Here is a 15,058-nt window from a genome sequence, read left to right as displayed (position 1 = left end):
GGAGGGCTTTCAAGTAGCTATATTATAGACAGTCCTTCATGGGCAAAAGGAAATTTTTTTCCACAAAATTACCACTTCTCCCTTAGAAACCTTAGAAGTGCTAGCAATGATGATTGAGTTTTTTTGGTTGGTTTTTTTTTTGTGTGTGTGTGTGTCTTGGTTGAATGGTAGCTGTCACTGCAGGAAATGTGTCACCACAAGAAGTGTACAACTGAAGCTTGGGCTCAGAAAAAACAACTTGTCCAAGGGACTAATTAGTGTCACAATGAAAATAGGAGTTTGTTCTCCTTTCTCCAAAATCACCAGTTTCTCCTGTGTCAAAACTGCCTTTCCGAGGACCCAAGTCCCATCCCAAACTCTTCTGGCTTCTAATTTGCATTACTTCCATTGCCAACCTTACATTTGCTCTGCCCACCTTGCTACCACTGGCCACATATGTCAGCTCTAACCTCCTAAGGCTTTTCTTTTGCTCGATGGCTCTCTCCCTACTGGTGCTGGTTTTAGAATGAACAGAACAGACTATATCCTTACCCTTTGCCAGGGTATGTAGGCAGACACCTTTCAGCAGGACATCAACAGCATTGACTTTATCCTCATTCCTGTGACTCTTCTTACGAGCCACATTGACTGAATGTTCTCCAAAAGGGAGAGCTCTGATGTGTATTGTCCAATTTAAGGACTTCTTCACTGAGATAGCAATACCACAGAGCCATTCCTAAAAGAGTCACAATGACATAATGGAAAGAATACAAGATTGTATCTCAGCTTACTTACTCTGGCCAGAATAGTGGGTGGCAGCTCTTAAAAGTAAATTAAATAGAGGTGATCATACTCATGTGCTATCCCTGAGTACAAAACGATCTGTTTCACACATTGAAAATGGAGGAAATGGAGATAGACACCACTTTATGTGAAAAAGATCTGGACACAGGAGTGGGAGGGGTTGATGGACCATGAGCACAATATGAATCAGGGTTGTAATATGACAACCAGAGGAGGTCATGCAATCTTGGACTGCATTAAGAAAGGACATAATGAATATCCAGAATAAGAGGGATTGTAGGTTTTTTGTGTTCTGCCCTGTTCTGATCACATCCAGATTATTATATGCAATTCCTTCTGAAGAAGGAAACTTTTTAAAAAATATTTTGTTTCCCAATTACATGTAAAGACAATTTTTAACACTCATTCTTTTTAAATTTTGAATTTTATATTTTCTCCTTTCCTCCTTTACCTCCCTCCTTCTCTGAGACAGTAAACAATTATATGAGTTGTACATATGCGATCATACAAAACATATTTCCATATTAGTCATATTGTGGAAGAAGACAAAGACCAAAAGAAAAAATAAAGGAAGCAAAAAAATGCCATGCTTTCATTGGTATTTAGATTCCATCCCTGGAGGCATTTTTCATCATGAGTCCTCTGGGATTGTCTCAGATCATTATATTTCTGAGAACAACTAAGTTATTCATAGTTCTTCATCATACAATATTGCTGTTACTGTGTACACTGTTTTCCTGGTTCTGCTCGCTTCACTTTATATCAATTCACTTTATATCAGATATCAGTATCAAGTCTTTCCAGGTTTATATGAAAGCATCCTGCTTATCTTTTCTTATAGCCTGATAGTATTGCATCATAATTATGATGCAATAAAAAATCATATACCACATTTTTTCCCCTTTTGGTCTGTTTTTTCTTGTACAGCATGATAAATATGGAAGCACGTTTAAATGAATTGCACATATTTAATCTATATCAGATTGCTTACTGTCTTGGGGAAGGGAGAGGTAAGGGAAGAAGGGAGAAAAATCTAAAACACAAAAGTTTTTGCAAAAATGAACATTGAAAACTATCTTTACATATATTTAGAAAAATAAAATATTATTTAAAAATGAAATAACATTTCTAATCATATTTCCAATATACATAAAAGTATAAATAAAAAGATGTACCTATTTAAAAAATAAAGAAACAATCATATACCCCACCTTGTTCAGCCATTCCCCAATTGATGAGTATCCCTTCAATTTCCCATTCTTTTCCATCATAAAAAGAGCTGCTATAAATATTCTTGTACAAATAGGTCCTTTTCCCATTTTCTTTTAATCTGAATAGGGACTCTAAGCCATGATTCTTATTATTGTCCTCGGTAGCAAAGTGGATAACTCAACCGGGCCCTGAGTAACAAAAAACCTGAATTCACATCTAGCCTGACACTAGCTGTGTGATTCTAAGCAAGTCCCTTAACTTCAGTCTACCTCAGAATACTTATCTATAAAAATAGGGAAAATAGAATATGCTTCAGAGAGTTATGAAACTCAAATGAGATAACATGTAAAGTGCAAACCTTAAAGCACTACATAAATGTTTGCTATCATTATTATTGTTGTTCGTAGCAACAACATCCCTTTTGTTTGTACTGGCCAAGCAGCCTGTAAAAAAAAAACAATATAAAAGTCACAGTTCATGGAAATTGAGTGGATGCCTTTGGGGAATGACTGAATAAGTTTTGGAATGTGAGTACAATGAAATATCACTATTGCATAAGAAATGACGAACAGGCTGATTTTAGAAAAGCCTAGAAAGGTTTATACGTACTGATGCTAAGTGAAGTGAGTAGAACCAAGAGAGAACATTGTGCACAGTAGCAACAGTATTGTGTGATGATCAACTATGATAGACTTGGCCCTTTTCAACCATGAAGTGATTTGAAGCAGTTCCAATAGACCTGAGATGGAAAGAGCCATCTGCATCTAGAGAGAGAACTATGGAGACCGTGTATGATATTTTCATCTTTTTGTTGTTGTTGTTGTTGTTTGTTTGCTTGTGGTTTTTTTCTTTCTTATGTTTTTTCTCCCCTTTGAGCTAATTTTTCTTGTGCAACATGACAAATATGGAAAAGTGTTTAAAAGTATGAGAGCTAGAATCCAAATGAAGTCACCTTGAATATAAATCTATTAAAGCTTGCAGCTGAGGGCAATCACATGTCCCTGGTTCAGGCCTCTTTCCTTGGGATCTTGCCCCTTTAATGGCAGTGCAGTTCTCCAGTCTTCACCATCCCCCTTGGCTCTGGACTCCATCTTACCTTCTGTGTACAGTGGCCCTTCCACTTGCAGGGACTGTACAGCTCCCTGCAAGATTCCATTCTGGACTGACCCTGCTGATCCCCCACCTGCTCTACCTCATCTTCAGACATTCACTGCCAGCCGGCTGCATGGGAGCCACCGTCCCTGACCTGTGTTTGCCGGTCCTGTTTCAGACTTCTGGAGCCACTGGACTCCTGACATTTATTCCAGGCCATTCTCCTTCTGGTCTCACTTTGGTGTCTGACCCCGACAGGTCCTTTGCCTTAGCCCACTCCTGGCTCCTCTGGTACTAGCTCCTTATCATCAGCAGTGGCTTGTAGCTGCTGTCTTTCTACTGCCTCCTTTTACTTTCCCCTAATGTAAGTCCTGGTTTGATAGCACTGGGCAAGCTGGATTACCTCTGAGTCTCAGTTTTCCTCATCTGTGAAATCGGAATAATAGTACTTTTGGTGCCTGCTTTGCAAGCATTTTTAAAACCTTAAAGTGTCACATAAAGGGGTGCTGGGATTATATCGGATTTGTAGGAAGCCCAGATATTGATTGGTTTTATTAGTTAATGAGGGCCTTTATGAACTTAGTACAAAATTCTCCAATTTGCAGTATAGTACCAAGAGCCCTGGACTTAATGGCAAGAAAATCTAAATTCAAATCCCACCTTTGCCACTTGTGGCCTCTGTGAATAAGCAAGTCACTTAACTTCTCTGGGCCTCAGTTTCCCTTTTGTAAAGTGAGAGGGTTGCATTTGAGAAGCTCTAAATCTATGATGAACCTCTTGGAATTCCCGTGCTTTCTTTCATAAAAGAATACTGATAATACGCCCTGAGCCAAGAGTCAGGAACACCTTAGTTCAAATCCAACCTCAGACACTTTCAGACTGAGTAACCTTGAACAAATCATTTAACTCTTACTTACTGCAGCTTCCTAATCCATAAAAATGGAAGTAATAATAGAACATGCTTCAGAGAATGGTGAGGATCAAATGGAACTGATATTGTAAAATACTTAGCACCATACCTAGAGCTGTATAAATACTCATTATTTCCCCTCCCTTTACCTCGCTGCCAAGACTTATTGAGAAACTCAAATGAGGTCTTGCCTATAAAGTGCCTTCCAAACTTGAAAGTGCCGTGCTTTATAAATTTACAATTACAGTTATTTGCATTTGCTCAGCACCCCAAACCAAGATCTCTTGCTAACATATTCTGTCATCTTTTGATAGTGAATTCTACATGTAGGAGTTGCCATGAGCTCTAGCAATCCTGCTACTCCTTCGCCTTAAACAAATTGAGCATTGCTTGGGGTGAGCTGATTGCATGGTCACCACAAGCTCATCCTCAGAGGGCTGCACGGAGGAAAAGAGTTTCCTGTTTTCCATTAGAATTGCTTCTTTCCCTGGAAAACCAGAGTTCATGGGTATTATAGGGAAAAATTTCAGGCCAAAGAGACAAAGCAACTGCTAAAGGCCTTTTTGAACCTGGAGTGATACCAATCCCTCCCCTTCTCCCCCTCCTCTACATGGGGTTTTACTGGTTTTTGAAATTATTACTATTAGCTTAAACATACAATCATGAACATTTCCATATGCAAAGAAAAGGAGGACCATATCTGAAACTGTGAATTTATAGGAAGTTTGGGGTTTTTTAAATCTCTAATAATAAATTTAGCATAGTAGTAACAAAATTGCTCCCACTGTATCCCATTCTCTGTTCTCTTTGGTGCATTTTTTCAATGTTTTATTACATCTCTTTTTTTTTTTTTTTAAACCATTTTTTAAAAATCACTGTCACTATCCAACAACTCCCCTTCCTCCTCCCATTGAGCCCTTTTAGGGAATAGGCAAGCAAAACAAATCAACTAGTTGCAAAGTCTAAAAATGCATGTCTCTAAAACAATCACTTCTTGCCAAAAGGTAGGAAGCTTCATCCTTCTGATGTCATGACTGGTCATTAGACTGACCGAATTTATTTAAAGTTGTTTGTCCTTTGCATTATTGGCTCATTGTATAAATTGTTTTCCTATCTCTGATTACTTCACTCAGCATCTATTTATACAAATCCTCTGAATCCATCCCTTCTTAGGATGTAATAATATTCTATTGCACTTATTTTCCATAATTTGTTAGGCCACTCCTCAATTAAAAGGTATCCACTTTGTTCCAGCTCTTTGCTGTGACAAAAAAAAAAAGCTGCTATAAACATTTTTGTACATATAGTTCCATCCTCTTGTCTTTGACCTCTGTGAGTGTTTATAGTTAGTACTGTTATCACTAGATCAAAGGGAATACACTATTTGGAATGTAGTTCCAAATTACTTTCCAGAATGGTTGGACCAGTTGACAATTCCCCCAACAGCACGTCAGGGTGTCCCATCCTCCCACAAACCCTCCCACAATTGCCATTTTCTTCCTTTTCACCTTTGCTTTATTTTCTAGATATGGAGTAGAAACTTGGAGTTATTTTTATTTTTGTTTCTCTTATTTATTTGGAACATTTTTATTGATTAATAGCTTAAATTCCTTCCTTTGAAAATTGTTTTTTCCACATATTTTAACCATTTAACTGTTGAGGAATTGCTCTAGTCAATCAACAAACATTTGTTTTTATAATTCATGCTATATTCTTATATATTTGTATAAGTTTCCTTTTTTTGATATAAGATCTTTATCAGAGAGATTTACTCCAATGATTTTTCCCATCGTTGACTATTTCTCTTTGAAGTTATTCCATCTCATTTTTAAAGTTTTCCAATTTTATTTAATAAATAATTTCTGCTACATATTACACTATCTTTTATGTTAGCCTCTACTCCTTTTTGATCAAGAACTCTTCATTATCTATACATAGTTATTAAAAAGTATCTATCTTCTTTCCCCCTAATTTGTTTGCGATATGACCTTTTTTATTTAGGTCATATATTATTTGAAACTTATCATGGTATATGGTATGAGGTGTTAGTCTCAATGTAATTTCTGCCAGACTTCACATGTTATCATTTTCAAAGCATGTCCATATACCATTAATTTAGGGAATTCTCATGACAACCCCACAAGAGATAAGTAGGACCAGCATTATTATACTCATTTTACAAATGAGGAAACTTAAGACCCACAGAATTTACAAATGACAGAGCAAGGCCTTCTGACCCAAACTTTTCTGACCTCTCATTAGTATTTTTTTGTACTTTATGACACTGACTTTCTAGAGGTAAAGAACCTCCCAAAAGAACTACATTTAACATGAATGTCCCTTCTCTTCCGCCACCTGCCACCTCAGGAGCTACAGTGAAATGGGGCCATTTTATCCCCATTTCATAAATGGAGAAAGAAGGATGAAGTTACTCATCCAAAGTTACACAAGGAAATGGCAAGATCAGGAATCGAACTTATGTCCTTGAACCTTTGGAGCCTTGGAATTTGACTCCAGGGAAGGTAGCTACGTGTCTGCCCTGTGTTTTCTGTCCAGCAGCACACACCTAAGGGGCAGCCAACATGACCCGTAGCACCTGAGGAGGGCACAGTTTGCCTCTTGGGCAGTCGCCACCCCGGGGTCCGCTGGTCCCTTGGGCCTGGAGGGGAGATGGAAGAAGAGGGGCCGTCCCTCTCCTTCAGGGCCAGGCTAGCCACTGGCTTCTGGGAAAAGTCTTGAGCGTCCGTCTCAGAGGAGCTCCCCTCCTGTGTTCCATCTGCAGCGCTGCCTGTGCCTTCAGGGCCAGGAATCTGCCCCAATGTTAGACAAGAGATAAATCAAAGGGGGGCCTTTGCTGATGAAATTCAGGAGCTCACAGTGACCCTTGCTGCTGGTATAGATCCCGCCGGCCCAGCAGCCAGGGGCCTTTGTCCCTGCCACCAAAGTTCAGGATTATCTGGCCCTCTTTGCTGATGTATGGAGCCGCTGGCTGCCTCGAGTGTTTACTAACGGTTATCACCTCAGTACTTTGGCCATTATCAGAGGCAGGGCCGCCTGCCGGGGGCTTGGGCTCGCACCCTCTCTATTACCACCTGTCATTGGCAGAGGGTGTGCTCTGAAGCTGCACAGCCCCCTGCCCAGGAGAGATAGGCTCTGAAGGCTGATCAAAGAGGAGAAGCGAGGAGCTGATACGGGGACGCGCCTCGTGGACTTTTCACTTGGGGAAACATTGGCATTTGCTGCATTTTTTAGCCTTCCTTGGGCCAGCAGGAGCCAGGCCCAGTCGGTGCAGAGGGCTTGGTTACCTAACGCCTGGGGACGTGGTATGTGCTTAAAGCACCAGAGCATGACCGTAATCTCATTCCAGGGCGAATGGTTTGAAATAAGCCTTCACAGAAGACTTGCTGTATCAGAAAGTCAAAATAATTTTAATTTGTGCTTTGAAGCGCTTTTGGATTCAAAAGTCTAGTCTTTGCATTCAGCAGAACCCTGTGTGCTCTCCCAAACAGGGTCCGGCTTGCCCTCGAGCAGGGATGCTGAGGGGCCCGGCCACGACGCCATCTCTGGCGTCTCGGGCAGGGCGCCAGCCGTTGTGCGCTCAGGTGCAGGAAGCTGAGCCCTGACCCTCACTCTTGAGAAGCTCCTCCCAGCTCCCCTTGTCACTGCCCCATTCTGGGCCTCAGTTTCCCTGTCTGCTACATGAAGAAACAGGATCATGTGATGTCGACGGCCCTTTCCACCTCCAGGGCTCTCTGGAGCCAGGACCGCCATCTTGTGATGTAGAGTACATGATATAATGAATGGATGGCAGTCTTGCCTGTAGAAAAACCCGAGTTTAAGTTCCATAACTGGCACAGGCTAACTAGGCGACCCCGGGCAAGTCCCTGCATCTCTCTGAGCCTCCGTTTCCTCTCTGTGAAAAGGCAGTATTGTAGGGAGAGTCCCTGTGACCCAGCTTTGCTGGCCTGGAGGGGAGGTGGAGAAGGTGTGTGTCCGTGCTCAGCCGGGTCTCCCTCTCTGTGCTGCAGGTACCTTTGATCGGAGTGTGACCCTGCTGGAAGTGTGCGGAAGCTGGCCCGAAGGCTTTGGCCTCCGCCACATGTCCTCTATGGAGCACACGGAAGAAGGCCTCCGGGAGCGGCTGGCTGACGCCATGGCTGAATCTCCAAGCCGCGATGTCGTGGGATCGGGAACAGGTAAAGCTGAAGGCAGGCTGGAGGGACTGCACACTGATCTGCCCCCCTCTCCCCCCGCTTCCCCAACCCCCAAACTCTGGTTAAAATGCTGCTTGCTATCCTTTTTTGGAAGCCATCAACACGGAGCCTTCCAAGAAGGGGCTGTTCCCCAGGGGGCTGCCCTTCCCACCTGGAACAAATGAAATAAGAATACAGTCAGGGGGCCGGTCACACTGGCAGCTCCGAAAAGAGTCAGAACCCCCTGAACCAAGGGGATCCAGGTGTCTCCAGTGGCTCCCAAGACCCTGACTGCAAGAGTCACAGGATGAGGAGGGACCCAAAACTCTGGCCATACGTCGTCAGCCATCACAGCTGGGTCCCTGGCGATCCCGGGGAGGAAGGGAGGTGACAGGAAGGGGGAAGGGGATCAAAACCCCTCTGATGGTCTCTGCTTAGGGGGGCTGCTCCTGCTGGTGTCCCCACCTCCGTAAAAGTTCTTGGAACTGACGACTACTGGCACCTAAGCCCTGCCAATGCTAAAAAAAAAAAAATACTAGCTGAGGAGTGAATGGGTTCCTATCCTGACTTGGAGGCTTTCTCCCTATGTGACCGTAGGCAAGACAATTACCGTCTCTAGCACCTCAGTATCCTCTATTTCAGGTGTTGGACTAAGTGACCTTCAGGTCTCTTCCAGCTCTAACACTCTGATAGTCATCCAATAAATAACACATACACACAGTCACGCTTGGAGGAGTGGACAATGTGGCTATTTCCATCAGGTAACCATAGGTGGCTACTTCTATTGTACATCCCTTCATCTTTCTAGCTGCCCATACAAGAGGTGAGTTTTGCAGCCCTCAAAATTTAGTTCCAAAGGAGTTCTGCTTCCTGGGAATGGGCCAATAACACAGTAACAAGGCCCCTCTTGGTTTTCCTAAATCTTGTTAAAAACCCCAGGGCTACATGATGACCAGCAATATGCCTTCAGACTGGCTGCTTCATCCTAGAATTTGCATGGAAGCCTTGCCTAACAAAGAAGCTGTTTCAAACTCTGGGGAAGGAAGAGGGAGGAAATTCAGAATGAGAATAACCAAAAGACAGTGGGAACAGTTTTGCAAGATACTGGAAAAGCCCATCACCTCTTCCTTTGTAGAAGCAATCAGATTGTTCAGTCTTTGGGTTTACCTGTCAAACCTGCTGTCTTCTTTGCCATTCATTCTGCTTTCTGTATATAGAAGATTCTTCTAAAAGGCTTTAAAATTTACAAGGCACTTTGAATATCCAGCAGCCCTGGGAGGTGGATTTTTATTCCCTTTTAATAAATAAGGAAACTGAGGTTCAGAGAGTCACACTGTCAATAAGTGATGGAGCTGGAACTAGAACCCAATTCCTTTACATTCAAATCCAGTACTCTTTCTACCATTCTACCATTCCATGCTTTCCACTGGCTCATGTATAATAGGTGGCCCCTCCTCATTTCCTGTCCAGATCCTCTGGAAGAATTTTCCCTAAACTTGTATACAGCTTTTGGAATCTTTTAGGCTAATGAAGACTGTCTCCCTTCCTGTGCCTTCTAACTTTTCCAGAAGCTAGGATGTTTCACCCGTTTCTATGGACCATTTGCACAAACTACAGCCTAGTCTTGGCCCTTTGTCAGTCATTTAATTCAAAAAAGATCTATGATTTTTTTTTTTTTTTTTGTCCCAGGGACTGTACTAGAAACTGAGGATACAAAGACAAAAATAAATCCTGCCCTCAAGGGGTTTACAATTTATAGTGGAGACAACATGTGCATATATCAAGATAAGGATAGGTACTGGATCTGTGATGTAATTGGAATGGAGAGCTGCCAGGTAAAGAAACTCTCTACCAAGGCAGTTATCCCTTTCAAGACAGGCTTAGAGAGTAGACTTGTGTATATGTTCACACAGCCAGTGTGTGTCAGACCTTGAACCCAAGATCTCCCTGGTTTCAAGGCTAGCTTTCTCTCCACTGTGCCATACTGCTTTTCAAGATAGATACTGAATGTGTCTCTACAAGATAACAGACAAAATAAAAAAGATCATTTGAAGGAAGGAAAAGGGAGGATCCCCAAAGACTCTGTGTTGAAGGTATCACTTGAGCACAGTGACTGTTCCTTCCACAAAATTCTTTCCCTACCCTCCTCTTCTTTCAGAAAAAATGGAGCAGAAACTTTATATTTTTCCACTTAATAGTATTTTATTTTATTCTAATGGCATGCAAAGATAGTTTTCAACATTTACTTTGGCAGTGTTTTGCTTTTTTTTCTCCTTTCTTCTTCCCTCCCTCTCCTTTCCCCTCTCCAAAACAGCAAGCAATCTGATATAGGTTTTCATGTACAATCATATTAATCATATTTCCACATTAGTAGTGTTGTGAAAGAAGAATCAAAACAAAAGTGAAAAACCGTGGGAAAGAAAAAAAATTAAAAAGGTGAAAATAGTATACTTTGATCTGCTTTCAGATTCCATAGTTCTTTCTCTGGATAGCATTTTCCATCTTGAGGCTTTTGGAATTGTCTTAAATCATTGTATTGCTGAGAAGAGCAATCTATCCAAGTTAATGATACGTCAATGTTGCTGTTAATTCTCTTGGTTCTACTCATTTCACTCAGCATCAGTTTGTGTTAAGTCTTCTCACTTTTTTTTCCCCTAAAATCCATCTGGAGCAGAGATTCTTAATGGATCTCTTTGGCAATACAGTGAACCCTATGGATCTTTTCTCAAAATAATGTTTTTAAATGCATAACATCACAAAATCTACCAAAAACAAACCAAAAAGCTCCCTCCAATCTCGATCATATTAATTTCAGTCAACAAAATATTTTGTAAAACATGTTCATGGACCTCACAGATTGAGAATTCCTGGGTTTGAACAACCATTAGCATAATCCTTTGTAAGGTCTGTTCTTCCTACCATCCATCCCAGCAGCTTCTCAGAGCACCTTATCCTGCTGCCAGTAGATATAGTTGTGTGTGCTAGAGGGATTGTTGGGCACCAGTGAGTTGTGAGTTTTTTAAGGGAGGCCATATAGCTGTGAGACACAGCCTTAATATGGTCCACAAAATAGGGGAAAAAAAGGGGGGGGAGGGATAATCAAGATTCTGCTTTTCCCCTGTTCAAAGAGATGAAACTACTCTTTGGCTTTATAGGAGAGCGAATGATGTCATTTTCCCCTCCCTCCATCGTTCCCCTTCCCCCATTGTGACATAGCACTGATTTTATTTGCTATCTTTTTAAAAGAAAAATAAAATGGCCCAAGTACAGAGGGTGGTAAGTTAGGTAGAATGCTGTAACATCAATCTGTTTTCTTCCCAACTATTAACAATTGTTAACAGTCTCTCTGAATTGCACAGACTCCAGCCTGAATATTAGCTCAACAGCTCTGCCTTTATCCTGAGGTAAGAGCCCAGTGCTACCCTTCCCTGGATGCGGCGCCGCCCTCAGGAAGTGCCTCATATTCACCCTCACATGCTGAAGGCAGCAAAGCATCCAAGAACATTTAGGCAAGTAAGGAAAAATCTTGGCCTATGTTGGCCGGCAGAATGAGCCCTCTTAGCCTCGGGTAGAAGCCGCTTCCCTACCCCCAAGCTCAGGACAACCTCTTTAGATGGTCTGAAGGACAAATGGACAAGGCAGCATTCTCAAGTGGTTGATTGGCTCTGACATGCACTTAATGGCCAGAGATAAATAGATTCCTTTAATGCCTTCCCAGTTAGGACATCATTGGCACGGAAATTTGTGTCGTAATCAGGATTGATACACTATTTATAATGGTATCAATGAAGGATGTAGTCACTATCCTAAACTCCATTTGCTTTTGTCCTTGTAGTCCTTAATCTACAGATATTCCCATTATAATATTGCTCATTATTATGGGGATTCGTATATAGCTGACGTTTCTATAACTCATCTAGCATGGGTTCTTCCAAGCTTGGTCAAGACCTGCATTCAGGAATGGATAAGCTTATAAGGTGCATGTTAATTTTACCCAACAGTCATAGCCTTTTAATGACTAGTACAGAGCCTCTTAGGTGCATAATAATAAGTATGTGATGAAAAACGAATAAATGATAGAACTTCTTTGTACTGTACTTTGAAGCATGACTCAAAGAATATTGGTAACTCTACTGTATAACATTAGTCATCATATCATAGGTTTGATTTTTAAGTGCAGATTGAAAGAGGCTTGCTTAGTTCCTTCTGGGCACTTTACCTGTATTAGGATTACTGTAATGGCAATATAATACAACTGGCTTCCTCCAGGTCTAGTTAGTTAGGTCTTAGAAATTTTAGCATGCTTTATACTCATTATTTTTTTGGCTGTTAAAAATACAACTATTGGGGCAGCTAGGTAGCCCAGGAGTTCAAATCTGGCCTCAGACACTTAACATTTTCTAGCTTTGTGACTTTGGGCAAGTCTCTTAACCCCAATTGCCTCAGCCAAAAAAAAAAAAAAAATAGAACTATTTACTAAAATAGCAGTAAATTAATGGCTCTCTCTTATAGTTAGATTTTAAAAAAGAACTGTAGAAGTAGAACTGGAATTAGACTTAAAGAAACACAAATACTTACGCGTATATTAAGTCCCTTCTCGCTAGACTTTAGCTCTTTGATGTAACTGCTTAAAACTAACTTCTAACTTCTTTTTTTATAACAACTTTTTCCTTTTTTCCCTCTCATTTATAATGTTAAAAAAGCTAATTCTTAAAATATCCACATTGCTTTTTGCTTTACAGCCCTCCAGTCTGACTAACTTTCTCACCTGACTGCTAATTGGTGTTCAGCTCTTACTAGTATCTCTGAAATTGAGAGAGCTCTACTCTATTACACAGGGCTTTGATTCTTAAAGTAGTTTTGTTTTTTTATAGAAAAGCATGGAAGGAAAAAATCTCCATTTCCTCACCACTACCACCACCATTTTTGCAAACCTACAGGACTCCCTCATTTGGAGCTTTCTTTTTGCGTGTATTATTTTTTTTCTCAAAATGATAATAAGGCTACTCTTGATCTATGTCATATATTTTTTATTCTGGCGATGTCAGTTTTACAAACTTTTCATTTCTTAAAAAGGCATTATTCCTCATGAGCAATTTAATCAATCTTTAAATGTAGACACATAATAGTTTCAGTCAACCAACACTTAACAAAGGTCCCCAAAATTCAAAGCACTCAGCTAGATTCTGTTTCTTCACACAAGCCTAAGCTTTAAGCTTAAAAAAACAAACAAACAAAAAAACCTGAGGAAATAAATACCATAGGTGAGATTCTCCCACAAAAATCCCATTTGCTCCTGATTCAAGTACATTAGGACCAGCCATTTGCATGTAAAGCAATCAATGTAGCCATCACAGATTATTTTCATCCATTCACTAAATAGATCCAGAAAGGGCCTCTACTTGGCCATACTTTGCTAGAAGCTAGGTAGATTAACCTTGAAAGAAATAAAACTGTATTCCAATTAAAACTGACTGTAATTCAGACTTTTCTCTGGTGCAGGGATGTCTGCTCTCACAGGTCCCTTTGTAAAAACCGATGCTTCTTCAGCTGTGATCCCTGACTCATGGTCCTCCTAGACTACCTTCTTTCCTGAGGCCTTCAGACCTCCCTGGCAGATACCACCAGTTTTGAGCTGGTGACAGCAGTTTGGCTGGGCTCCTGACCTCTTCCCAGCTTTGCCATTGATGGGCCCATTCTGAGGCCTGGTTGTTTTTTGTCTGTCTGTTTGTTTATTTTTCCCATATGGCTGCACCCAAGATGCATTACTTTACTATTACATATGATAGCAAACTAGCCTTAGTCAGGAAGCCCATTAACCACCAGAACTCCCCTTCTTCCTCAGCGGCTAACACTTGGGACATCTCTGAATCTGTAAGCTAAAGTTCCCACTGTTTTATGAGACACCTGGTCTTGGGGTCTATTTGCCTCTTCCTTTCAGAGTATATCCAGTGTGAGGTCTTCAGCAGTGGTAAATCAGAATGGTGGTAAAAGGAGAAAGGAAGGAGGATAAATCTTTTCCTTCTCTCCTCAATCACTATTGGTACATATTCAGCACATCATGAGTACAAGATACTTTATTGGGTCCAAAGACAAGGCAATCCCTGCTCTCAAAAGCTTACCATCTCCTGGCTTTAGAAAGTCTTTCCTCATCCAAAAAAAAAAAAAAAAAAAAAAGCTGTAATATAGGTAGAGCAAGGATTAATCTCTTCATTTTGCAAGTAAGAAAACTGCATCTCCGAGAATTTATAGGGCTTTCCCAGGCTCACACTTATAGGAAATAGCAAAGGCCCAATGCAGACCCAGAGTTTTGGACTTCAAAACTAGTCCTTTCTGCTCTGTCAAGCTTTTCTTCAAATGCAGATATTTACTAGCTTTATCCAACAGCCGAGACTTCTCTAGAGTCTAGGGCCCTATTGCCTTTCTAGAATTTCTAACAAATGAAAAAGAACGAATGAGGCCTCCAAGATGGCCTCCCTCAGAGTGAGCCATGAAGGTCTAGTTGGTGGTGTCCCTACAGATCTTGTCTGCTTCTTTCTAATAAGGTGCAATCAGTCTGGGAGAGCTTCCCTAACTGCTTCGCATAGTCTTTGGGAAGAATGAATTTATTTCTTGCCTTTGAAGAAATTTTAAGTCCTCAAAAAACAAAGGAAAATGTGTGACCCTGATTGTCATTTAACCTCTATGGAATAATTTTTTTACTTGTAAAATGAGGGAGCTGGATTGGATGGTTTCTAAATTTTTTTACTTCCTAAATTCTGACATTCTGATTCTTTTCCTAGCATTTACCCCCAAATCTTGCATAGGGATGAATGAATGCATGAGTGAATGAATGAATGAAATCAAGGTTACAAAAAAAGATAAAAGG

At 40.9% G+C, this 15,058-nt stretch overlaps 1 protein-coding gene across 11 annotated transcripts in view; it reads left to right on the top strand.

The window, feature by feature from the left end:
- The window catches only part of BCAS3 (BCAS3 microtubule associated cell migration factor), a 794,545-nt gene that overhangs the window by 762,694 nt on the left and 16,793 nt on the right, over positions 1 to 15,058 (top strand). For all 11 annotated transcript variants that reach the window (XM_023502118.2, XM_031968505.1, XM_023502116.2 and 8 more), the window contains one exon: positions 8,026 to 8,193. In XM_023502118.2, the coding sequence (XP_023357886.1) occupies positions 8,026 to 8,193 (168 nt within the window). The remainder of the gene's footprint in view (positions 1 to 8,025; positions 8,194 to 15,058) is intronic.

This window comes from Sarcophilus harrisii, chromosome 4, assembly GCF_902635505.1.
Source record: "Sarcophilus harrisii chromosome 4, mSarHar1.11, whole genome shotgun sequence".
Taxonomy (NCBI): Eukaryota; Metazoa; Chordata; class Mammalia; order Dasyuromorphia; family Dasyuridae; genus Sarcophilus; species Sarcophilus harrisii.
This window is presented reverse-complemented; position numbering and strand designations above follow the sequence as displayed.